This window comes from Lissotriton vulgaris, chromosome 5, assembly GCF_964263255.1.
Source record: "Lissotriton vulgaris chromosome 5, aLisVul1.2, whole genome shotgun sequence".
NCBI lineage: Eukaryota > Metazoa > Chordata > Amphibia > Caudata > Salamandridae > Lissotriton > Lissotriton vulgaris.
Window position 1 is genome coordinate 250,685,049 of NC_141693.1, and position 24,754 is coordinate 250,709,802.

Here is a 24,754-nt window from a genome sequence, read left to right on the forward strand (position 1 = left end):
AGGGTGTTAAAATGGTGAATGCTAGCATGTTGTACCCAAGTGTGCGACTGTTAGGCCAGCAGGATCCATTTTTGATCGTCCTTGGTACAACAGGACACCAGATCAAGGCTGAGGACAACCTCATCAGACTGGCAAAGTGTTTTGCTGCCATTTCCCATCTTTGAGTTTTGCATCAGAGAGTGTGGGAGGACAGAGGTAAGGCGGTTTTGACCTTTTTAAAAAAAAAAAAAAAATTCTGCTATGGGGAGGTTGAGACAGTGGCCTCATTTTAGAGCCAGCACGCAAGCGCTGCTCTGCAAAACTTATTGTACAGGAGTATGGAATTTAAGCCCCGCCCACTCTCCACCCATATTTACCATTGGCTTGTGTCATTGTTCGTCCTAAATGCTGGCTTCTGATTCATCAACAGGCTTGTTAGTCCTTCCTTAGTACCACCTCCTCTTCATTTGTCACCTCCCATGGCGACTGGCTCCTTTACTTCGATTGTTACACGGTACGTGTTATTTAGACTGTGAGCATTATTTTATTTAAGGAGGTTCTCCTACTGCAGGCACGACATGCTTTGGTGCCTTCTTTACTATCCCCTCCCTCCAGTTGTCGTGCCTTTTTCCCCTCTCTCCCTCCCGTTATACGTGCATTCTCCCCCGTGCCCTCCAGATGTCCTTGCCTTATCTCCCCCGCCCTCTGGTTGTCCGTGCCTTCTCCCCCGCCCGCCCGCCCTCCAGTTGTCCGTGACTTCTCCCCCCCCAGTTGTTTGTGATGCCTACCATTTGCAATGCAATATAAATTGTGTAAATGAGAGACCTATTTCATTGCAAATGCTTGTTTATGAATACGGAATCACTCATTCAGGGCCTGCCACTTTGTTTTTTTCATAGGTTCACCACCCAAAGGTTGATGGCCAATAGGTGCTGAGCTCCTGATTTGGGTCCTCCAGTTTGAGAAACCCCTCATCACTACCTACTATAAAAACCATCATCTGAAACACAGACGGTATCTGCTCTGCAGAACAGAGATATATATGAGAGTCCACCACTTTGAACTGGTGTCAGGACCCTGACAGCGGAATCATCTTTCCTTTTCTGAAACATGACTTTGAAAACAGGACTTCCCACTTGTTTCCACCATCATTCCTGAGATCCTGGGCCGGTGCCTCTGAAGGCCAGTCTCCCAGAGGTGAGGGGGCATCCTCTAGGGAGTCAGCATGAAGCTGCTGAAGAAGCAGTGGGACTGGCACAGTAGTGAAGCCTGCTGGGCCTTCTGTGAGAGGGGATAGGAAAAAAAACCTGAAGGTGGAGGCTGGCCCAAGGAGCCCAGCCACTGTGTCAGAGTGGAAGGGGTAATAAGGTATTGCAAGGGCGTGTTGTTGCAGCTGAACAGGGCTCTCCCTGATTCATATTAAATCTCCATCCGTGCGCAGCACCCAAGGAGGAAGCTAGTGAGCAGCGCAGGAGCTGGTCTGAAGGGCTGGCATTAGTCTCCCCTACGGCTGCTGTCTGAACCATAACCAGAGCTCTGCACCAACCACGAATGAGAGCATTGCCGCATCCTTAGCTTCGGAAGTATATACACAACAGACATCCTGTGCCAGCAAGAGCAGAATCTCCAAAGACTCTCCGGCACATGAGTGTGGGCTCTTCAATTCTTTAGGAGAGGGGCTTAGGCTTTGGGCATGTACCCCTGGTGGAGCCTGCAGCCACATCCGCTGGCATCACGGTCTGCACGAAGCTCCCACACAACCTTGGAGGAAGCGGGGTCATGGCACAAGCACTCAGGTATGAGGGCCTCAGGCTGGAGACCTTGCTGCTACTACACTCAGGTAAATCATGCACCACTGAACATGTGCTGACCTGACACTGGACTCTTTCGGCTTTTGGAAAAGCTATGGTTACCAGTGACTGGCGCATTGAAGCCCAGGCCTATGTGCCACGGTCACATCCCACTGCTTACACGAATCACAGAGAGCCTGCCCCTGTGAGATTACTCCAAGCTGCATGTGTTTGCCTGTTTTCCCTGTAGTGTTGGTTACAGAACCCGTTTAGCTCCAAGTTTTTACACCTGACACGAGCTGTGTGAAAAGCCTTGCACTGCTCAGTTTGCTACCCGGAGGGTCGGGCGCTTCAAGGGTACCCTTGGTGTTCAGTTTGCACTGCCATGGTAGGTCATGCCACGGTACGGAAGTAGTAAAAAACCTCAACCACCACAATAGTGACCCAGTAATCTCTGCTTGCCACGTGGCTGCCCAAAAGAGTCTGACAACTTGTATCAGCCTCAACATTCCGTTAGTGTCAACATATGTCGGTCACAATCTACAAATTAGCAATATGCATGTGCTTCAGGGAAGCAGCATGTCAGTATATACACACCTCAAACAAAATACTCAGACACAAGCCAAAATCTAAACAAAATGACACTTATACATTAGATCCAAGATCAAACTTTTAGTACGATTTTAAAAGCAAACAAAAGGAAGAAAAACCTTTGTTTCCAATGTGCTTATATTAAACACGATGTTTATATATCATAGACTACGTGTACCTGCTGTGGAGGAGGAGAAGGCCTGGTGTGGATTATTCTTGTGTAGATAGATTGCCCATTCCCTCACTAGATTCGTAATGATTACATGTGCAAGATGAAAGCTATGTCTATAGAAGGGTCAACTGATCTGGAGTTCTTGGTACCAGTTCTTCACAAGTGGCATGCTTGCTTGCAAGCAATGAACCTCAAAGGCAAGCTGCATCATTACTGCAATACCATATACTTCTTACTTGAACTGGGATTGGTCTGTTACTCACCAGACAGTCAGGAGCCAGTGAGCGAGGACAATCGCCTACAGGAGACACAAAACAAGAATGGGTCAGGGAAGCTGAAAAGGGAAGTAGAGGTCATGATGCTGTAACAGGAAAAGAGAAAGGGTAGCGTCACCTCGTGCCCTCTGGCACCGCCCCTGACGATAACTTCTTGAGAAGGCCCTCCCCTATGGATAATATTGCTTAACTAAATGCAAGAGGGAAGACTGGGTGACATGGATTAAAAAAAAAACATATCCACTCTTAATAATAATAGAAAATCTGTAAAAATCAAAAACATCAAATTTGTCCAACAGGCATAGTCAAAAGCATCAAACATAGTTAAAGATAAAAGTCCAGCAATCATCTTACAAAATGGTCGAGAAGATATAATTAAGATAAACATTTTGAAAACAATATCCATTAAATACCTTTGCCACTAACCAAAGCCTAGTTTTTTTTAGCGCTCCAAAGGTGCTCTGCTACATTATAGTAGTTTTAATTTGGACCTGCACTTAAATTGAATGAGCGATATCAACCTATCATCTAGGTACGTAGATATGCTGTTTTGCATAGTAAATCTGTACTTCACCCCCTATATGCTTCCTTTGGCAATTTATTGATAGTTGGTATTATGGAATCGATGAAAGTGCAGGTCAATATTAACGTTGATACTGCGTAACACAACCACCAAGTAACTAGGGATAACGGAAGTGACATCGCATACCTTCTGGACCCCCCCACCCCCGCACCAAATAAGGACATTGATTTGACCTCTTGCTCACCTCTATCCCCTCACTAGCCTCCCGTTTCTGTTGCAGTGCCAGAGAAAAGGCGAGGACGGAAGGACGGAAAGCTAAAGTTAACAGGCAAGTGAGCCTTGACCTTCTGCCTCCAAGAACCCAGAGACCAGGGGAAGTCAATGGCATGACAAGGCGAGCCACAGCTAGTGGCGGCTTCCTCTTGCTTCCTTTGAATAGCGTCCATGGAAAGCAGGCAGAAGGATGGCCTAAAAGTGAACAATAATGTCAACACAAGGCCTGTAGCCTCTCAGAGGTATTGTCATATAGATAAATGGAATGGGACCTCTCAGTCTATTCATCTAAGACGGTGCTTATAAAAATGCGGGTATTGTTTAAAAAAAAAAAAAAAAAAAAAAAAAACATGGTGGCCCCTTGAAAAAGCCTGTAGGCTTGCCTTATATATTAACATGGTAACCATTGACAAAAACTATAGGTTTGCCCTATATTTTAATGCGGTGGTCCCTTGACAACGCCAATAGGCCTGCTTTAAAGGGATACCCCCACTCCCTGATATTGTGAAGTTCGATATGGTGTAGTTTGGGGGAAATTGGGGGCTTTGTGATTTAGGGGTGAAATGTGATTTCAGAAGGTCACCAAAGGAAGCTCCATCTGCCTGATGGATATATTTTTAAAATAATGCATAGTATTTAGTAGTGTGTGTGTAATAAACAATCTTTTCCTTTTTCCAAGAAAAAGCATTAAGCGGACAATCATTTATAGAGTGTTCTTATTTCTTGCCAGCAGACGGAGGGGACTAGCCCACGCCACCTCACATATGTGGACCTTGGACTTTTCGGCTTCACTATCCTGAGAGAGTCAAGAGCTACAATGAGGGGTGCTTGGTTCCTACTAAGCAGACAATTGTGGATCTATTTGTGCAGCCCTAACATACTGCACAGCTAATAATCCAACTTCTTACAATGGCCAATGACAAAGGCCACATGATTACAAAACGCAACACAAAAATGCTTGCATTGTGTGAAGACTTTGCAAGTCTGGCCACAAGGTAATACTTGATATCTTGCTCGTATGCTTCTCTTGTTTTCACCCTGCTCAGTAAGGGTCCATCGCCAGTCCAGTGTTTCTTAAAGTGATTCGCTCTAGGCAGCTATCTTATTACAAGTATGGCTGTACTTCGGCATCATCAGCTGTAAAGAGTTAGATTCCCACTCTGTATCAGCTCTGCACGTCCAGCTTGCTGCATCATAAGGGTTATATGCAGCGTTATCATTTTCACTATGAAATGTTGACTGAGAATGTTTAACCCCATTGTCTCAACTTAAGTTAGAGTTTTGTTTTTAAATTGTACTTGAAGACTGCAGACGAAATTATTTTGGGGATAATTTGACTTACTGTTTATCCAGATAATTTGAGAAACGACATACCTTTCCTGGAGGGTAAAAGTCTAAACTCTAAAATCCAATAATCGTTGTTCCTTAATTTTGTCTCAAAAGCTCAGTGATATCTGTAAACTTTATATTTATTAGAAGCATACTTAAAATCGCCCAATACTACTACAAAGGTGGATGAAAAAGAATGGAAATCTACATTTGATTTTGTATTCCTATATAATGTTTTTAAACAGAATAAAAACGTGCGCTACTGTTTAGTGTACCTTGCGTAGTTTTAACGTACAGATTTAATGAAAGGCACTTTAACTTTTGTTTTTATCCAACTGCAATATATCCTTAGCCCAAAGATGCGGGGTGCTGGATATTTATATAATGTTCCAAAAACAGAGCGAATCAGGTCCACAGGAGACCAGCTACAGGAATTCATCACCCACTGCACAGCTGTGCAGATTTGAATCTCAGCCGATAACTTGACCTTTCACCCTTCCCAGTTTGGTAAAGGAATGATTGTATGACGTTACAATGCAGGCTTTTATCCTGCATGCAGTTACAACACAATCGTTTACCCCAACTTGCTGTCGGGTGTGCTGGGGTTTGGATTTGTATAATTTACTATTCCAACTCCAGTCTGTACAACAGTAGGGAAGGTGTTGGAGTTAAATCAAACACCTTAGAGCCCCCCCCCCCCCCTACGCAAGCCATTTTCGTTGTAATAGCATGCGAGGTAAAAGAATGTGTTGCAGTGCATGATGCGTTGTAACGGTTGTTTCCCCCGGTGAACAGAGGGAGCAAAGGCACCTATTATTAAATATGAACAGACGATTCGGGTCTTGTGCACTCCACTAATGATCAATATGAAGCAGCGGCAATGGAACTGGGAGAGTGGAAGGTCCTGCAGTACCCCCAGATTAGCTTGAAGTTCACTTTGAAAATTACCAATTAAGAAGTCATTGCAAGTTTGTCCTGAAGCACTGACTAATTTCCCAAAGACATGGCTCCTTCTGACCACTTACTGATAAGTCTTTTTACACAGTGTTTACTTTTTCTTTCTCCGACTCAACCGTGAAGGTGTTTTGTCCCTTGACTCCGATGACACTCTAGCAGTGAGTGGTACAGGATAGTGCGAAAGGAAAAGGCTGAACTATGTCTATTGCACACAGGAAGATAAGCTTGTTTTACAATCTTAACTTTTTTTAAAGATAACTAGAGTTGAAACAAAGTGGGGCTTATTCTGAGACCCCTGGTATTTGAAGCGGTAATATCGCAGCCAGTAAATACGCCTGTGGCGTAGAAACTCCCAGGTGTGGTATTATCAACCCCTTCCAGGATCTACATCACAAATGAGGATTAACATGGTAAGAACACAGGTTTCCCTTGTTCTGAGCAGCAAAACTCAGAAGGATGAGATAGTTCCACTTACAAATTCTGTTTTACCTGACAACATTTGTGCTGGAAAAAAAGTGTGGCATTTTCGCGTAATTCAAGCCACTTACAGGATAACCTACACCTCACATTTTAGCCATATATATTTTTGTTTAACATCTGCTCCAAAATGCACTGTTGGACTTTGCACTACTCCCCCCTCCCACCCCCCCTTGCACTAGTACACTTTCTATTTTAGTAGGATCTTTTTTCCCCTCAACCCTATATATTCAGTGTGGTGAAGCCACTGGCCACCACACCTAATCTCAAAACGGTTCCAGCACAATGGACATTAGGTATTAATATACACACAGTTTTTCTTTGTCACTAAATGGAAATTCCCTTATTTCGCAATACTTGTGTATACTATGAACTCTTGGGAAATCAGTTCCACAAAATTGAAATCGAAAGCTCATAGCAAGGGAAACCGAAAGTTCAGTGAATAAATATTGGCACATATACGCCTATTTTTGAAACATATGACAACCCAAACATTTGCCCTGCTAAAATTGACTTTCTGGCAAAACAAACATTAACAACTCATTGTATTTTTAAAACATTTGTAGATTTCCCTAAGGCCAGAATCCCGTGTCATTACAGTAACATCTAGTAGCCTTCTGGTTGCTCAACAAGGAATTCAACGTTGCAATATTGTCACCTGATGATTTCCAATTTAAAGCACACCTGGCGGCGTGCTCTTCCGTTTGGGGAAGCAGCTAGACGCAGGCTCTGGCTGACTAGGACACACCCGACTGCACCTCCCTTTATTCATCAGGGACTAACCTCACTTTCTGAACACGGATTGTAGACAGAGGAGTTATTTTTTTCTGGGTACCTTCGAGGGAAAGTCTGTCCAGCTTGAAAATGAAGGTTAAGATATAGAATATATATATATATATATATATATATATATATACACATACACACATACATACACACACACACACACATCACGTTACTCTCCAAACAGCTTTGCAGGTGTACAAGGAGAAACTGACACTCCAATGCGCTTCAGTTGCAAGTTATTTTTTATTTCATTCTATCAAGTGAAATGCATGTGCAAATCAGAACGATGAGTTTCGCTAAATATACTCCTTCCCATTCAGGCAATCTTCATAAGGCAGAAAGAAAAAGAGTGTGGACCACCGTGGCTCGCCAACTGCAGTTTAAACTCTCAGAATAGTGCAGCAGCCATGACGCGTTTCGTCCCTCACAGGGGACGTGATCACATATATATCTTTTTTTTTTGTTTAGGCAATGTTACGCAACAACCAAAGTTGCTGCATTGCGTCACACAAAGGGGAGAAAACCGCTCATTGTCAAAGCCAATAGGTCTTACCTTTGAGAACTATATTACATGCATATATAGATGGGTTCATGTGATGGAGCATCAGCATTGCCGATTCAACTAAACAAAAACAAGCATTTGCAATGCAATAGGTCTCGTATTAAGAAAGTTTGAGCTATTGGTATTGCAAATGCCAAATCTTTTATTTATGTGTTGGTTTTGAAAATAGCGAAATTAATGGCTTTGTCATTTACAATGTCAATGGTTTTAACTTTCGCAAATGTGACACCTATAGTATTTGTAATGCAATATGTGTTGTATTTACGTGACTTAGATGTATTGATATTGCAAATAACAATGGCTTTTAATTTTTTTAAATAATTAATACTTACATAAAAGTTATTGTAATTTATAATGTCAATAGCTTTAACTTTTGTAAATAACTTTTGTGAAGATTATGTTCAGTGTATTTTATTGTAACGAAAATCCAAGAACAGAAGTGAAATATTAACATCTTTTTGTGACATTTGTAATAAAGATTGAAACATTGAGAGAACATATTTGAACCAGTTGTTGTTGAATGGTTGCACAGATTGATGCTGTGGTGGCGCTGAGTGATGTTGTGGTGGCAACGAGTGATGCTGTAGCGTTCAGTGATGCTGTGGTAGCGCATAGTGATGTTGTGGTGCCCCTGAGTGATGTTATGGTGCCCCTGAGTGATGTTGTGGTGATGCGATAGAGTGAGGGCGATAGATAGATAGAGTGAGGGCTATAGAGTGAGATAGATAGACGGAGGCCGATAGATAGATAGAGTGAGGCCGATAGATAGAGTGAGGGCGATAGATAGATAGAGTGAGGGCGATAGATAGATAGAGTGAGGGCTATAGAGTGAGATAGATAGACGGAGGGCGATAGATAGATAGAGTGAGGCCGATAGATAGATAGAGTGAGGCCGATAGATAGAGTGAGGGCGATAGATAGATAGAGTGAGGGCGATAGATAGATAGAGTGAGGGCTATAGAGTGAGATAGATAGAGTGAGGGCGATAGATAGATAGAGTGAGGGCTATAGAGTGAGATAGATAGACGGAGGGCGATAGATAGAGTGAGGGCGATAGATAGAGTGAGGGCGATAGATAGAGTGAGGGCGATAGATAGATAGAGTGAGGACGATAGATAGAGTGAGGACGATAGATAAATAGAGTGAGGGCGATAGATAGATAGAGTGAGGACGATAGATAAATAGAGTGAGGGCGATAGATAGATAGAGTGAGGACGATAGATAGAGTGAGGACGATAGATAAATAGAGTGAGGGCGATAGATAGAGGACGATAGATAGAGTGAGGGCGATAGATAAATAGAGTGAGGGCGATAGATAGAGGACGATAGATAGAGTGAGGGCGATAGATAGAGGACGATAGATAGAGTGAGGGCGATAGATAAATAGAGTGAGGGCGATAGATAGATAGAGTGAGGGCGATAGATAGATAGAGTGAGGGCGATAGATAGATAGAGTGAGGGCGATAGATAGATAGAGTGAGGGCGATAGATAGAGTGAGGGCGATAGATAGAGTGAGGGCGATAGATAGATAGAGGGAGGGCGATAGATAGATAGAGGGAGGGCGATAGATAGATAGAGGGAGGGCGATAGATAGATAGAGGGAGGGCGATAGATAGATAGAGGGAGGGCGATAGATAGATAGAGGGAGGGCGATAGATAGAGGGAGGGCGATAGATAGATAGAGGGAGGGCGATAGATAGATAGAGGGAGGGCGATAGATAGATAGAGTGAGGGCGATAGATAGATAGAGTGAGGGCGATAGATAGATAGAGTGAGGGCGATAGATAAATAGAGTGAGGGCGATAGATAAATAGAGTGAGGGCGATAGATAAATAGAGTGAGGGCGACAGATGGATAGAGTGAGGGCAATCGATAGAAAGATAGATAGATAGATAGAGTGAGGACGATAGATAAATAGAGTGAGGGCGATAGATAGAGTGAGGTCGACAGATGGATAGAGTGAGGGCAATCGATAGATAGATAGATAGATAGAGTGAGGGCAATCGATAGATAGATAGATAGATAGAGTGAGGGCGATAGATAGAGTGAGGGCGATAGATAGATAGAGTGAGGGCGATAGATAGATAGAGGGAGGGCGATAGATAGATAGAGGGAGGGCGATAGATAGATAGAGTGAGGGCGATAGATAGATAGAGTGAGGGCGATAGATAGATAGAGTGAGGGCGATAGATAAATAGAGTGAGGGCGATAGATAAATAGAGTGAGGGCGATAGATAAATAGAGTGAGGGCGATAGATAAATAGAGTGAGGGCGATAGATAAATAGAGTGAGGGCGATAGATAAATAGAGTGAGGGCGATAGATAAATAGAGTGAGGGCGATAGATAAATAGAGTGAGGGCGATAGATAAATAGAGTGAGGGCGATAGATAAATAGAGTGAGGGCGATAGATAAATAGAGTGAGGGCGATAGATAAATAGAGTGAGGGCGATAGATAAATAGAGTGAGGGCGATAGATAAATAGAGTGAGGGCGATAGATAAATAGAGTGAGGGCGATAGATAAATAGAGTGAGGGCGACAGATAAATAGAGTGAGGGCAATCGATAGAAAGATAGATAGATAAATAGATAGAGTGAGGACGATAGATAGATAGAGTGAGGACGATAGATAGATAGAGTGAGGACGATAGATAAATAGAGTGAGGGCGATAGATAAGAGTGAGGGCGATAGATAGATAAGAGTGAGGGCGATAGATAGATAGAGTGAGGGCGATAGATAGATAGAGTGAGGGCGATAGATAGAGTGAGGGCGATAGATAGAGTGAGGGCGATAGATAGAGTGAGGGCGATAGATAAATAGAGTGAGGGCGATAGATAAATAGAGTGAGGGCGATAGATAAATAGAGTGAGGGCGATAGATAAATAGAGTGAGGGCGATAGATAAATAGAGTGAGGGCGATAGATAAATAGAGTGAGGGCGATAGATAAATAGAGTGAGGGCGATAGATAAATAGAGTGAGGGCGATAGATAAATAGAGTGAGGGCGATAGATAAATAGAGTGAGGGCGATAGATAAATAGAGTGAGGGCGATAGATAAATAGAGTGAGGGCGATAGATAAATAGAGTGAGGGCGATAGATAAATAGAGTGAGGGCGACAGATGGATAGAGTGAGGGCAATCGATAGAAAGATAGATAGATAAATAGATAGAGTGAGGACGATAGATAGATAGAGTGAGGACGATAGATAGATAGAGTGAGGACGATAGATAAATAGAGTGAGGGCGATAGATAGAGTGAGGTCGACAGATGGATAGAGTGAGGGCAATCGATAGATAGATAGATAGATAGATAGAGTGAGGACGATAGATAGATAGAGTGAGGACGATAGATAGAGTGAGGACGATAGATAAATAGAGTGAGGGCGATAGATAGAGTGAGGGCGACAGATGGATAGAGTGAGGGCAATCGATAGATAGATAGATAGAGTGAGGACGATAGATAGATAGAGTGAGGACGATAGATAGATAGAGTGAGGACGATAGATAGAGTGAGGGCGACAGATGGATAGAGTGAGGGCAATCGATAGAAAGATAGATAGATAGAGTGAGGACGATAGATAGAGTGAGGACGATAGATAAATAGAGTGAGGGCGATAGATAAAGTGAGGGCGATAGATAGAGGACGATAGATAGAGGGAGGGCGATAGATAAATAGAGTGAGGGCGATAGATAGAGTGAGGGCGACAGATGGATAGAGTGAGGGCGACAGATAGAGGACGATAGATAGAGTGAGGGCGATAGATAAATAGAGTGAGGGCGATAGATAAATAGAGTGAGGGCGACAGATGGATAGAGTGAGGGCAATCGATAGATAGATAGAGTGAGGACGATAGATAGAGTGAGGACGATAGATAGATAGAGTGAGGACGATAGATAGATAGAGTGAGGACGATAGATAGATAGAGTGAGGACGATAGATAGATAGAGTGAGGGCGATAGATAAATAGAGTGAGGGCGATAGATAAATAGAGTGAGGGCGATAGATAAATAGAGTGAGGGCGATAGATAAATAGAGTGAGGGCGATAGATAAATAGAGTGAGGGCGATAGATAAATAGAGTGAGGGCGATAGATAAATAGAGTGAGGGCGACAGATGGATAGAGTGAGGGCAATCGATAGAAAGATAGATAGATAAATAGATAGAGTGAGGACGATAGATAGATAGAGTGAGGACGATAGATAGATAGAGTGAGGACGATAGATAGATAGATAGATAGAGTGAGGACGATAGATAGAGTGAGGCCGATAGATAGATAGATAGAGTGAGGCCGATAGAGGGCGGCCGATAGAGGGCGATAGATAGAGTGAGGCCGATAGATAGATAGAGTGAGGGCAATAGATAGATGGATAGAGTGAGGGCCCTAGATAGATGGATAGAGTGAGGGCCATAGATAGATAGATGGTTGTGTGTGTGTGTGTGGGGGGGTTGTGTGTGTGTGTGGGGGTGTTTTGTGTGTGTGGGGGGTTGTGTGTGTGTGTGGGGGGTTGTGTGTGTGTGTGGGGGTTGTGTGTGTGTGTGGGGGGGTTGTGTGTGTGTGTGGGGGGGTTGTGTGTGTGTGTGGGGGTGTTGTGTGTGTGCGGGGTTGTGTGTGTGCGGGGTTGTGTGTGTGCGGGGTTGTGTGTGTGCGGGGTTGTGTGTGTGGGTGTGTCTGGTTGTGTGTGTGTGGGGGGGGGTGCGTCGGGTGGGGTGTGGGTGTGTTGTGTGTGGGTGGGTTGTGTGTGGGGGGTTGTGTGTGTGGGGGGGTTGTGTGCGTGTGTAGGGTTGTGTGTGTGTAGTTGTGTTTGGGGGTTGTGTGTGGGGTTGTGTGTGTGTGTGGGGGGGTGCGTCGGGTGGGGTGTGGGTGTGTTGTGTGTGGGTGGGTTGTGTGTGGGGGGTTGTGTGTGTGTAGGGTTGTGTGCGTGTAGTTGTGTTTGGGGGTTGTGTGTGGGGTTGTGTGTGTGTGGGGTTGTGTGTCGGTGGTGGGTTGTGTGTGTGGGTGTGTGTGGGGGCGTTGGGTGTGTGTGTGGGGTTGTGTGTGTGGTTGAGTGTGGTTGTGTGTGATTGTGTGTGTGGGGGGTTGTGTTTGGGTGTTGGGGGTTGTGTGTGGGGGGTTGTGTGGGTGTGCGTGTGGGGGGTTTGGGTGTTTGTGGTTGTGTGTGTGTGGGGTTGTGTGTATGTAGGGGGTTGTGTGTGGAAAGGTTGTGTGTGTGTGGGGGGTTTGTGTGTGGGGGTTGTGTGTGTATGGGGGGTTGTGTGTGGGGGGGGGTTGCGTGGGTGTGGGGGGTTGCGTGGGTGTGGGGGGTTGCGTGGGTGTGGGGGGTTGCGTGTGTGGGGGGTTGCGTGTGTTGGGGGTGTGGGGTTGTGTGTGTGGGGGGGTTGGTTGTGTGTGCAGGTTGTGTGTGTGGTTGAGTGTGGTTGTGTGTGTGCTTGTGGTTGTGTGTGGGGGGTTGCGTGTGTTTGGGGTTGTATGTGTGTGGGGTTGTGTGTGTGTGGTTGTGTGTGGGGGGTTGTGTGTGGGGGGTTGTGTGTGGGGGGTTGTGTGGGGGGGGTTGTGTGGGGGGGGTTGTGTGTGTGGGGGGGTGTGTGTGGGGGTGTGTGTGTGTGTGTGGGTGTGTGTGTGTGTGTGGGGGTGTGTGTGTGTGTGGGGTTGTGTGTGTGTGTGGGGTTGTGTGTGTGTGTGGGGTTGTGGTGTGTGTGGGGGGGGCTGTGTGTATGTGGTTGGTTGTGTGGGTGTGGGGTTGTGTGTCGAGTTGTGTGTGTGGGGGGTTGTGTGTGTGGGTGGTTGTGTGTGTGTGGTTGTGTGTGGAGTTGTGTGGGAGGTTGTGTGGGGGTGGTCTGGGTGTGTGTGGGGGGGTTGTGTGTGGGGTGTGTGTGTGTGGGGGATTGTATGTGTGGGGGGGGGGGTTTGTGTGGGGGGGTTGTGGGTACGAACACACAAGTACTCTATAACTAGCACATTGACCCATTGCCAGGGAGCGCAAAATGGTAGATGTGCTGTCAGTGGAATCACACTGAAAAGAAAGAGAAGGAAAGAGAGACGTGGAGATAAACAAGCAGGAAGCAGAGCCAGACAATGTATTTTACCTGTGTATTATGGAGTGAATGTATGTGGTTCCAGTAATGAGGTTAAGAGACCACCAGAAAGAAATGTACTCTTTACAAGCATATGAATTAGATCTTATTTCAAGTTTTGGTTGAAGGGGCTCTGGCATGGAAAAACATAACACAGTTGCTGTAACACATCATGCAGTATAGCCCACAACTTAGGTCTGACAACCAGCAGCTTCATAAGCAGAATACTTCAATAATAGTTACATGAACCCACACATTAAACTTGCCAGAGCATAATAAAAACAGAACTATACTTTTATGTAAATTGTTCTATGCAACTTGCATCCAAGCGACAGCCAAACTTCGAATCTAAAATCACAAACTATCCACTGAAGAGACATGGATGTCTGAAAAGTCTTGAATAAAGATAAATAAAAAGACCTCCATGACAAGATGCAGCAACACCAGGCAAGGGCATCTGCGCTTTAAAAATCCTGATTGATTTGATTGATTAACCTTGGGAGTCTATCTGCCTCCGAAGTCTTCTAAGTAATTTTTGGCACCAGAGTGCTGTGTGCATGGGAAAGTGAACACTTTGGAGGTCGCTGCTAGAAATACCACTGGGAGAAACGGAATAATGGGCTGCACTGTTTCCAATGAGAAGGCAAACAATGTCACGCAAATAGAGAGACAGGCCATCTACCCTTGTGATGGAGGCAGAGAGTGCAGGCAGGCCCCACCAGAGATCACATGCACTCAGCTGATTAAGCAACGTGTTTATGCAAACTCCCCTGAGCCAATGCAAGAAAGGGCTGTTTGGGGGGGGACCGCTGTGAAGCCGGACAGGCCAGTTAAAAGTACCAAATGTGACCAGGATAAACACAGCATGGATTTTTTAAACAAATTGCTGCGTGATTTATAAAACGTCACTCTAGTACAGCCTGTTGCTGGATGCAAGGTTGGAAATGGATACTCGATAGCAAACAGTTTTGGCAACGATAAGCCAGGGCTGTTAGTGACTGCGGGGAGTGAGACACAGAAAGAACAAGGGGTTGGCAGTCTGGAGAGAGGCACAGAGATAGAAACCATTACATGTAGAAAGTAAAAGAGAAAATAAATTGGTAAAGGCAGACAGAGAAGCAAATGCAGGGTTGAAACAGGGAGAAAGGCAGGTGAAAAGGTTGTGGGCGATTAGACAAAAGAGGAGATTAGAAAAGAAAATAAAGTGGGAAAATTCTGGGGGTAGAGTGGGTAGAGAAACATAGGTGTAGGAGAAAGAGAAAAGAAAATAGCAGAGGTGAGGCTGGTGACTTGGATATACATAGAAAGAGAACGATAGATAGGAGGGAATAAAGTGGAAGGAAGAAATGAGGGTTGACAGCAGAAAACCACAGAAGTGAAGCTAGTGGGAGAGAAAAGGAGATAAGGAGAGAGGTGAGAAAGTCTCAATAGACAGGACAAGCGGCGGGGGGAAAGGGGGGGGAGGCGGGGAGCGGATCCCTTTTAAGTAGCTCATGGCCTCGCGGCCGTGATAAGGGAAAGCAATTAGGGGGGAGGTGGGAGGGAGGCTGATGGCTCTGTGTGAAGCAGGCAGGCGGCTCGGGAAGCAAATGGAGTGCGCGTGCACAGACACACATGCACTCGGCAAAATCCGCCTTTTAGCTTTCTGGTTTAACGGCAATTAGGTCTCTCTACGAGACCTAAAAAAGGAAAATATGTGCTTGAGGCAGAGAGGGACAAGAAGGGCGGGTGGAAATACACACAAAGTAGAGAAGAGCACTGGGGCACAGAGAGAAGCTCACAGGCAACAGCAGCACAGAGGAAGGAGCACACAGGAGAGAGAGAGAGCAACATAGCGCAACGAGGAGCACAGGGTATGGGAAGCACACAGATGAGCGAGATTAACATGGAGCATGGGGTGGCGAGAGAAGCACAGGTAGGCAACAGCTGGAGAACACATGCACGCTCTGAGCGTTCAAGCAAAAAGAAAAAATTTGTTCACTAAACGTGCACTGTGGAAGGACACAAGTAAAGAGGATATGTTTCAAGAAGAGACAAATGCAAGAGGGACAAGGCAACCCATCGAATGTGAAGCAAGCAAACGAGGGCGACAGCAATCGTAAGCAATGGGCAGGCTTTAAGTCCACTGTAAGTTCTTGGAAAGCTGGGAATGTTTGTTTTGCAATGGGGTCTGGTAGGCTCGGCCTAGAAATGACCTGCTGCTGCTTGCTACCACTGCGCTAGTGCACTGTAAATGCTAAGTACCACCATGCACAACCTTTGGACTATGGTACAGTGGTGTGCAAGAGGTGTAGCATAGTTTTTTTTACTGGTAACCTAACTATTCAGGACAAAATCCTAGGGTCTAGACAAACACTTAAAGCATTCTAATCATTGCATATATGCTGTATGATGCAGCACACATGCAATTTGCAGAATATTTGTAGAAATTAACGATTCTCCTCGTTAGCACCTGCTTTAAAGAAGCATGGTTTTTTGATGGAAAGTCTGGTCTGGCTGTTTTAGTAGATTGGACTTTGAGTCAAAAACTATGGGTTTTTATGCACTCTGCCCAAGTTATACCCATGTAAAACCCCCTTGAAGACAAAGTGGCACAAAGAAGTGCTAAATGCTATTTTCACTGAGAAAATGTCACCCTTCCAAGAAAAACATACCTTTTGCATTGAAAGACTACAAACCATTTAAGGCTCGACAGCAAGACTCATCCTTAACCTCCCACATAGAACTCACATCAGACCACACCTCAGGGAGCTACACTGGCTTCCGATACACAAACGCGCTCATTTCAAACTACTCACACACATTTAAGGCACTACACATGTTAGACACCACCTACCTGAACAGTCCCACCTCCTTACACAGATCGCTGAAACACCTCTGCTCTATAGGGCTCCCAATCACACACATCTGACACATACATACACAGTACCATATCAGGATGACGGCGATCTCTTACATTGCTCCTAAAGCTTGGAACAGCCTCCCACCCCACATCAGAGCTTCCGACTCTCTTTTTGAATTCTGCAAGCAGCTGAAGACCTGGCATTTCAATTAACCAACCTACCACAGGCAGAGCTATGCACACACACCTGCTCAGCACGCGGATACCCTCGAGGGCGATATATGTATCTGTAAAGCACAATAGCTGCAATGTAAATATCCTTGCAAGAGTTTGCATCTCTTCGTGTCCCTTTATGAGACTCTGCCCTGGCGCAAACCCTTGATAAATCTGCCATGAAATGTCTCCTGTCCCCACAGATGCATGAAAAGAAGACACCTGAAAAACTCTTCCCCCAGCATTTGCGGTTAATCGCTCCATGCATCAGACATCACTAGGAAAGCCCAAGGCAATTTACAGCATTTCCCACCTGAAGCTTTTCAATCCGCGTGTAAAGAAAATAAAGCACTGAACACACAAAGATCTGCAGTTCTGCGGCCCAGGCCATTCACACAGAAACTAATATGCTTTCATATAACACAGGAACTGCCCAGGGCTAGGATGCAAACAAATGCGGAGACAGGAATGGGGAGAAAGAAAGAGGGACTGGGCAGGAAAGAACTGGAAAGACAAAGAAAGAACAAGAAGCAAAGGCAGTTAAAAGACAGAGGAAGGAAGGGTGTTGAGGGGGACACAGAGTTGAGACCGAGAAAGAGAGACCGAGAAAGAGAAACAGACAAAGAGAGAGAGGTCGGGGATAGACAGATGGCAGGAGAGACAGCTGAATCAAAGACGGGAGGGACATAGAAAAGATAGCCAGGATGACACAGACAGAAAGGAGGGCAAGATAAAGATGGAGAGGTAGGCCAAGAGAAAGAAAGAGACAGAAACCGTTAGAGACAGAGCAAGCACGATGGACAAGCAGGGAGAATTGGGGAAATAGAGGCATAGTTATCTCTATGTATATAGAGATAACTCTAATCACTAGTATATGCAGTAGACCTTTGTACTCTCTACCATTCCTATGTGACTCTTAAAGTATATCCATTTGTATCTCTTCCTCGAGTGACTTTACTACTTGCACATTTGCAATTTTTCTTTCTGTTTGTATCTCTTTCTTGTGAGACTTTACATCTTGTACATTTGCAATTTTTTCTGTTTGTATCTTGTATGTAACGCATGTAATCCCAAGTCCTTATGTTTTGCAACTGGTTCTTATGTAAAGCGCTCTGACACCTTCGGGTAAAGTTCGCGCTATATAGAAATTGCATTAAATAAAGCCAAATAGATTAAAAAGAAAAAGACGGTCAGGAGGAGGAGAGATAGACAAGGAAAGAGAATGATAGGATGCAATAGAGAAACAAAAAAGATGTACGTTTATCTACATCTTTATATCCACTTACTGTTAGATGTCTCTACCTCTATACCTCCCTCCCTCGCTCCCTCGCTCACACCTCTACCAACACTGATCCATCTATCTCTGCCCAGCGCCGTCTCTCCCTCTGCCTATCTCTGTAACAGTGTATTAGTCTGTGGCAATGAAAGTGAGTCAATGGCTCTAGTGCAAGTGCGGAAAATGTGCCCCCCCAGTAGGCTAATAAAAACAGCTTCCTTTCACTGAGGCAGAGTGGCACAGATTCCATGGTTTGGAGCCCGGAGCAGATCTGCAGATAACCAAGGTACTGAGGGCAATCTGGGAAATTGAGGGTCTTGGTATGGACAGAGAACGTAATTGCTCATAGGACCATAACAGCTTACAGGCACGCTTGGTAGGAATGTGTGGTCAGTGGGGCCAGTAGAAGAGGGCAGGGCGCAAAAGATATGGCACCTAGTAAAGAGGACGTAGCGTTTCATCATGAGGAACATCGACAGGGGAGTCCCAGCCACAATTGCATGGAAATGGACCCGGATACGTTTTAATGGGGAAAAAAATCTGAGGATATGAACTCACTGCAGGGGAAATGGGTCAGCAGCTGCTACATGGGTGGGTAAAAGAGAAGGAGGACTCAACAGGAACCTATGACAACGCAGAGGTTGATTTGTTTGGAAAGAGATCTAAAGGATGAGTGTTGTCTTCTTTTGAAACTAAGTTGTTTGGTTATTTTTTGGAGCCTTTCAAATTTCAAAGTTGTTGGGTGGGGTCTCAGGAAGGGGGGGGGGGTTTGAGGGTGGAAGATGCCAATCTAATTTTTTTTTTTTTTTTAATCAGTTGGATCTGTATTTGAGAAAATCTAAAACAGATCAAATCTGACAAAACATACAGGACAGTGTGTGTGTGTGTGTGTGCCCGGTAGAAGCTAGGCAGATGTTCAGGGAGGCAGGAGAGTTAGGGCGGATTCTAATTTGTCACAAAGATGGGAAAAGGTTATCAGCTTCACAGGTGCTAGTGGTCATGCAGAAAGCGTTGACACGCATGGGAGAGAACCAATAGGAGTTTGGTACCCATTCATTTAGGATTAGTGAAGAACCAAAAGCTAATAGATTAGGATATTCAATCAATAGGAGAAGTTATAAGGCTGAATAGATGATCACCCGGATGTTGTTTGCATTATATTAGGGATATTAAACGGTTGTACTGAGTTCAGTTTGTAAACACGTTTCGTTTTGATTCCAGGTTGTGTAGCGGGACCCAGCACGGCGATTTTTTCAATTTGGATTTTCAGCCATTCATTTATTAAACGGGTGACTAAGCAAGCTGAAGCTGGTCCTTTTGGGAAAATTTTAGGATATGATTATCAGAGATTAAGACTGAATGGTATGGTGAGGTGGGGGCAATTGTTCCCGTGTTTATCTAAATTAGCGAGTGCGAGACCGTGCCCTGATGCTCTGCTAATTCATTTGGGGAAAATTATTTAGTGCAGCTACCTGGTTTGGGGTTGTTGAAAAAAATGAAAAAATATTTGGATATGACTGGAAGGGGGTGGTCGGGACTTATATGTTTTGGACAGCCTTGAACACAAAGCGAGTTTGGCGTGGGGCAATGGAATACAGTGCAGTGGAAAGAGCCAGGCAGAAAATTCGTAAAGAAATGCTAGGTTTTTGCCAGGCATGGACCTGGGGTGGTAGAGCATGGAGACATTAAGAAGGAGGATTTCATGTATTATCAACACGGTGAGGTGCATTTGTCCTTCATGGGGAATGAGTCATATTTGCTGGAGTTACTAGATTGCTTGGCAAAGAAGTTGGCAGTGTCGCGCTGGACCTATTGAGTTTATGGCTGTTATGGCGACATCTTATTCGTCGTGCAATGTTGGGGGCTGTTAGGACAACAGCTGTAATACAGAAATTATTCAGGAGGGGCCAACGCCTGTTCAGGGTGTTTTTCCAAGGTAGCAGAGAAGCATAGGGTTCACGAAATGGACCAGAAGGGTCGGGCCCAGCATTACAGATAAAGTACAGGAGAGCAAAGGCTGGGGCATGTGTGAGAGGTCAGTGAATGAAATAAGGGGTGGTGACAAATGTTTGGATGGTTTTTACAATGCATTAATGAGATGGCGTAGTTTGAGATACGGGGAGATGTTTATAACTTTCAGCTGCATACCTGTCCTAATAAAGCAGTCTTTTCCTCTTTAAAATTGGCCTTGTCATTCTGCGCAGTCTCACCTGATGTGGGCTCCCAAGGGTGGCATCTATTGTATGTCCACTTCCGGGATGTCTCAGGCAGGTGGTGCAGTCCATGCCCAGGTGGCACAAGCTCTTAATTTGAGACGGTGGTTTCCAGTACTTGGATTGGCTGATGGGTGCCAAGGGAGTGGCTCTGGTGACAGGGTCTTAGCAGGAGATTGGGGACAAAGGGATAGAGCACTGTGGTCCTGATAGGCCGGTCAGTTCTTTGCTCCCTCCCACCCCCATGTTGTTGTTTTTTTTAGGTAACATTGAGTTGGCTTGTTTTATTTGTTGTTATGGGTGAAGCTGAGGCTTTAGTTTGTCGCTGAGGACAAGTGGCAGAACAGAATAAGGATCACAAAATGGGCTGGGAGGGTTGGGGCCTGGCAGGGCAGGCGTTGGCAGAGAGGGTGTCATGAAGCGATGGTTGGGGCATGTGTTAAAGATGTAAGAATTAAATGACGGGGGATGGTGAGGGCGGTTTGGATGGCTTGTTTGGGATTGGTTCCTGTTGAGACTGAGGCTTAACGGTGAGGGGGGGCTTGTTTGAACATTATATTATTGAGGTGGGATGGTTTGACATATGTTGCAACGTATATAAGTCTCAGCAGCACACCAGTACTAATAAAGTGTCCATTTGCTCTTAAAACTGGCCTGGTCACTCTGCACCCTCTCACCCGAAACTTATCGGGAACCGTGAAAAACACACCGACAGTCTATTGTCTGGACTGTGAGGGCGTGACACGGGCTTCTGAGCCCCCGTGCCATGAATATCTGTGGCATACGTGAGTCGCCGGGGACCTTAAACACAGTTTGCACCGAGGAAGCGGCCTGTTAGGAAACAGTGAAGCCTGTGTTTGTGCAACGTCCCGGAAGCGCGGCCTCAAAACTGTCACACAGAAGCAGGAATGGTAAACAGCTTGTGAAGTGTGTGTGTGTGTGTTTGTTGGGGGGGGGTGTTTAAGAGGTGTCGGGGGTAGTTAAGAAGGGCATAAATCTAGATAACATTAAGCAGGAAAAGCAGCGGCGGTCTCCTCGTGAGGCCCAAAATCATGTGAGACACTTGGGATGAAAGAGAGCCCTTTCACGGGAGGAGCCCGAGACCCTCACATGATGAGCTGCGCCGAGAACATATCAGGAGGAAGGGGGGGTGAGGTGAAGACAGACACCCGAGGGGAGAAGGAGAGACAACCCCCGTAGAGCGTGGGGTTCTCGTCACGCCCTTAATGGTGAGTACAAGTCTCCGATGTGGGGGTTCTGCTGAACCCCTCACAATAAAAGCCCGGTGAGAAACGGTTCCTTGGAAGGGGCGAGTTCATCTCCTGAAGACCCTCCCATGAAGGGCAACAGGGAGAACTATGTCCTGGAGGGGGAGGGATTCTCCACAGCAAGAGACATTTCGCGGGCGTGTGAAGGCATCTGAGGGTGGGGAGATGTGAAAAAGCATCCGGGGAACACCTCACGGTGCATCCAAGAGCTCAAAGCGACTTCCAAGACTGGTCAGCGACATCATTTTAAAAAAAAATAAAACTCGTACCTTTAAAGACCACCCCAGCTTACCCCACGGACAGCAAGTGTGTGTTTCAACCCACCTGTCTCTCTGCGCTGCAGACCAGACTTCCCTCCCACCCCCCAACTCTCCCCAATGTGATCTTTAGGAACCGCCTTGCACTCTGGTGTCAAGTAGGTTTACAAGTTTTGTTGCAACTTCTCAAAAAGCATATAACTACTGCCCCCTACCCCCAACCCCCCGTCCCCGCCGGGATGTAGTAGCGCACGTTCCGTCCATGTCACAAGGAAGGTTCCGCATCCTTTTATCCTCGCCTGGTGTCCTGCGCTCACTTTGCATGCCCTCTGCAACACCAGGCTCCTAAGGACATACCGGGCCGGCCCCAGAAGGACAGGACAGATAGGCACATCAACCCCCAACGCTGAGTGGACACTGCCCGACCTTCAGTGCGCCCAGCTATGCCCTGCTATGGAAGGTGCCCTAGTCCAGTATGACCTTGTTCTGCATTCTGTCCATCAATTGTTCTTTTTGCATTTGTCCCCCTGAGTGGGACGGGTGTGCCCAGACGTGGGTCCTGTGCTCTCCATGCCACTGGAATCAAGCTATCCTGGCTGATGAGAGCTGAAATCCCGAAACCGGTCCTAGGATGCTTGTTTCCAGCCCAGGGAGGACCTGGCCTGGCAGTTTGGGCTGGACTCTTCCTATTGGGCGCAGGGTAAAGACTGATTTGCACAGGGCTGGGTCCAAACTGGAATGGCATGGTGAGCAAAAAAAGCAATGGATTTAGGCCCAGATCTCTGTACTGGGGTGAATGTATGACATTGTCCTGCATTCTGTCCATCAATTGTTATTTTTGCCCTGGTCCAGCTGCAGCACTAGATCACCTCTGCCTGAAGGGCCTGAGCCCCTCTAACCATGTGTCTTCCTACCCGCTAAGGCCGCTAAAGCTAGGGGCATTGGCTTAGTGGGTATGGAGACCCCCATTTACACACACCAAGGGGGACACAGACTCGGTTTAGAAAGCAGGCCACCAGCCCCCCCCCCCCCCCCCCCCTTTGCCGTTTTTTTAAGTTCCACCCCACTATATCAGTGGCACCTCTGCCCCCAGCTTTCTCACCATTGGCCCAACCACATTTTTTGCTAAATATATTGATAAGTGGTAATCCTACACGTATTTCACTATGGCCACTATAGTTACAATTTGCTACCTGCTAGTGCTGTTGCACTCTCAGCGAAGAGGTCATGCATTGACTGGGCACGGGGTCTGTAGTCCTCTTCCTAAGCTCGTGTGATGCTAATGGTGGGAGCGCTTCATGGGCAGGACACGGGTGAAATACGTCAGGAACACCCCCGGCAAGGCAGTGGCACAGAGGGGCAACCCGTGGGGCACGTGGGAAGCAGGTGACTCGTGAAGCTGCTACGGTTGGGCGATCTAAGGTGTTTACGCGGGATGCAGTGCCACACACAAGGGGGAAGGAAATGTGAGCCGCACGATACTCTTGCACTGTGCACAGCACGAGACACTGGAACGGGGCAGAAGCAGAGGACACACTGGTGAGCGACCATACACGTCGATCACACGTTTGAACAGTGCAAGGAGCTAGCACTATGAGCGTTGCAAGACCACGGCAGGCAGTATTTGAAGCCAGTGGGCAGTATGCAATGCTGGTGCCAGCGAGCAGGTCACGAATCGCACACTGGTGGGCACTAGGAGATGCTGTAAATGGCACCACAGGGCAGTATGAGAGGCTGACACCTGTAGGCAGTATGAGAACCTGTTAATAGCACCAGTGGGCAGTATGAGATGCTGTAAGTGGCACCGCAGGGCAGTACGAGGCTGACACCCGTAGGCAATATTTGAACCTGTCAATAGCACCAGTGGGCAGTATGAGATTCTGTAAGTGGCACCAGGGGGTAGTATGAGATGCTGTAAGTAGCACTACAGGGCAGTATGAGAGGCCGACACCTCTAGGCACTATGAGATGCTGTCAATAGCACCAGAGGGCAGTGTAAAAACTGGCAGTGGCATCAGCGGGCAGAGTGCGGTGCGGACACCGGTAGTATGAAGAGATGCGGCCAATGGCACCAGTGGGTTGTGTGAGAAGCGGCATTGGGTACCGGTGTGAAAGACTGCCACCAGGGGGCACTTTTTGAACCTTTTACTGCTTGATGAAAACTTTAAAAATAATGCATTGGTGAGGGTGCAGGAAGCCGACGACGTCCACCTGCCATGCATCTTTAGAGGCCATTTGCACTTACCACTCCACAGACAGTGCCAGGTCTCCCGGGCCCCTCGGGTACAGCTAACTAGACTCCCATCTCTTACACCCATTGGTATCCCCCACTTTCTCCCGCCGTGACTACTTGCAAGTCTCGCCACTTAGGACGCCACCGTATCGGTTCTTCCCTGCGCCCTCTTATCTCCCGACCCTTGCGCCAGGTGGCCCCTTCAGTCACACACACTCCTTGTACCTTCAGGTTCACCGCCGGCAGCTCCATGGTTTGTCTGTTGCTTTCACTGAACTCCAAATTTCACGTGACAGTTAAGGGCGGGGTCGTCATGTGATCAGGGGAGGAATGATGCCCAATCACGTGGCTCGTACGAGGGTAGAAATCCTGTTTCTGTGGCGTTCCTAAGAGAGGCGCCCAAACCGCGTGAAAGGAAGCAAAAGTTTTTCGCTGTGGCGAATGCTTCCTGGACTGGCAATATAGTAAGCCTGTAACTACACAGAGTTGTCACTAGAGGGCACTCTGACCACGCAAATGACAACCCGACCTGTCAACTCCAGGTTTGGTGAATGAGGATGAAGATCGCTATTTATGAGGTTGTCCGGTGAGCAAATTGAAATCAATGGAGGATAAACAATCTTAAGAGCTGGGCTTTAAGTGGGATGAACAAGCTGGGGGGTCTC

General features: G+C 46.3%; 1 protein-coding gene across 1 annotated transcript in view; it reads right to left on the bottom strand.

The window, feature by feature from the left end:
• Positions 1-24,525, bottom strand: part of AGTRAP (angiotensin II receptor associated protein) — a 44,751-nt gene extending 20,226 nt beyond the window's left edge. The window contains exons 1-2 of the mRNA XM_086921298.1: positions 24,315-24,525; positions 2,796-2,830 (exon numbers count right to left, since the gene is read on the bottom strand). Coding sequence (XP_086777424.1) covers positions 2,796-2,830; positions 24,315-24,341 — 62 coding nt within the window. The 5' untranslated portion in view covers positions 24,342-24,525. The remainder of the gene's footprint in view (positions 1-2,795; positions 2,831-24,314) is intronic.
• Positions 24,526-24,754: the final 229 nt, after the last annotated feature.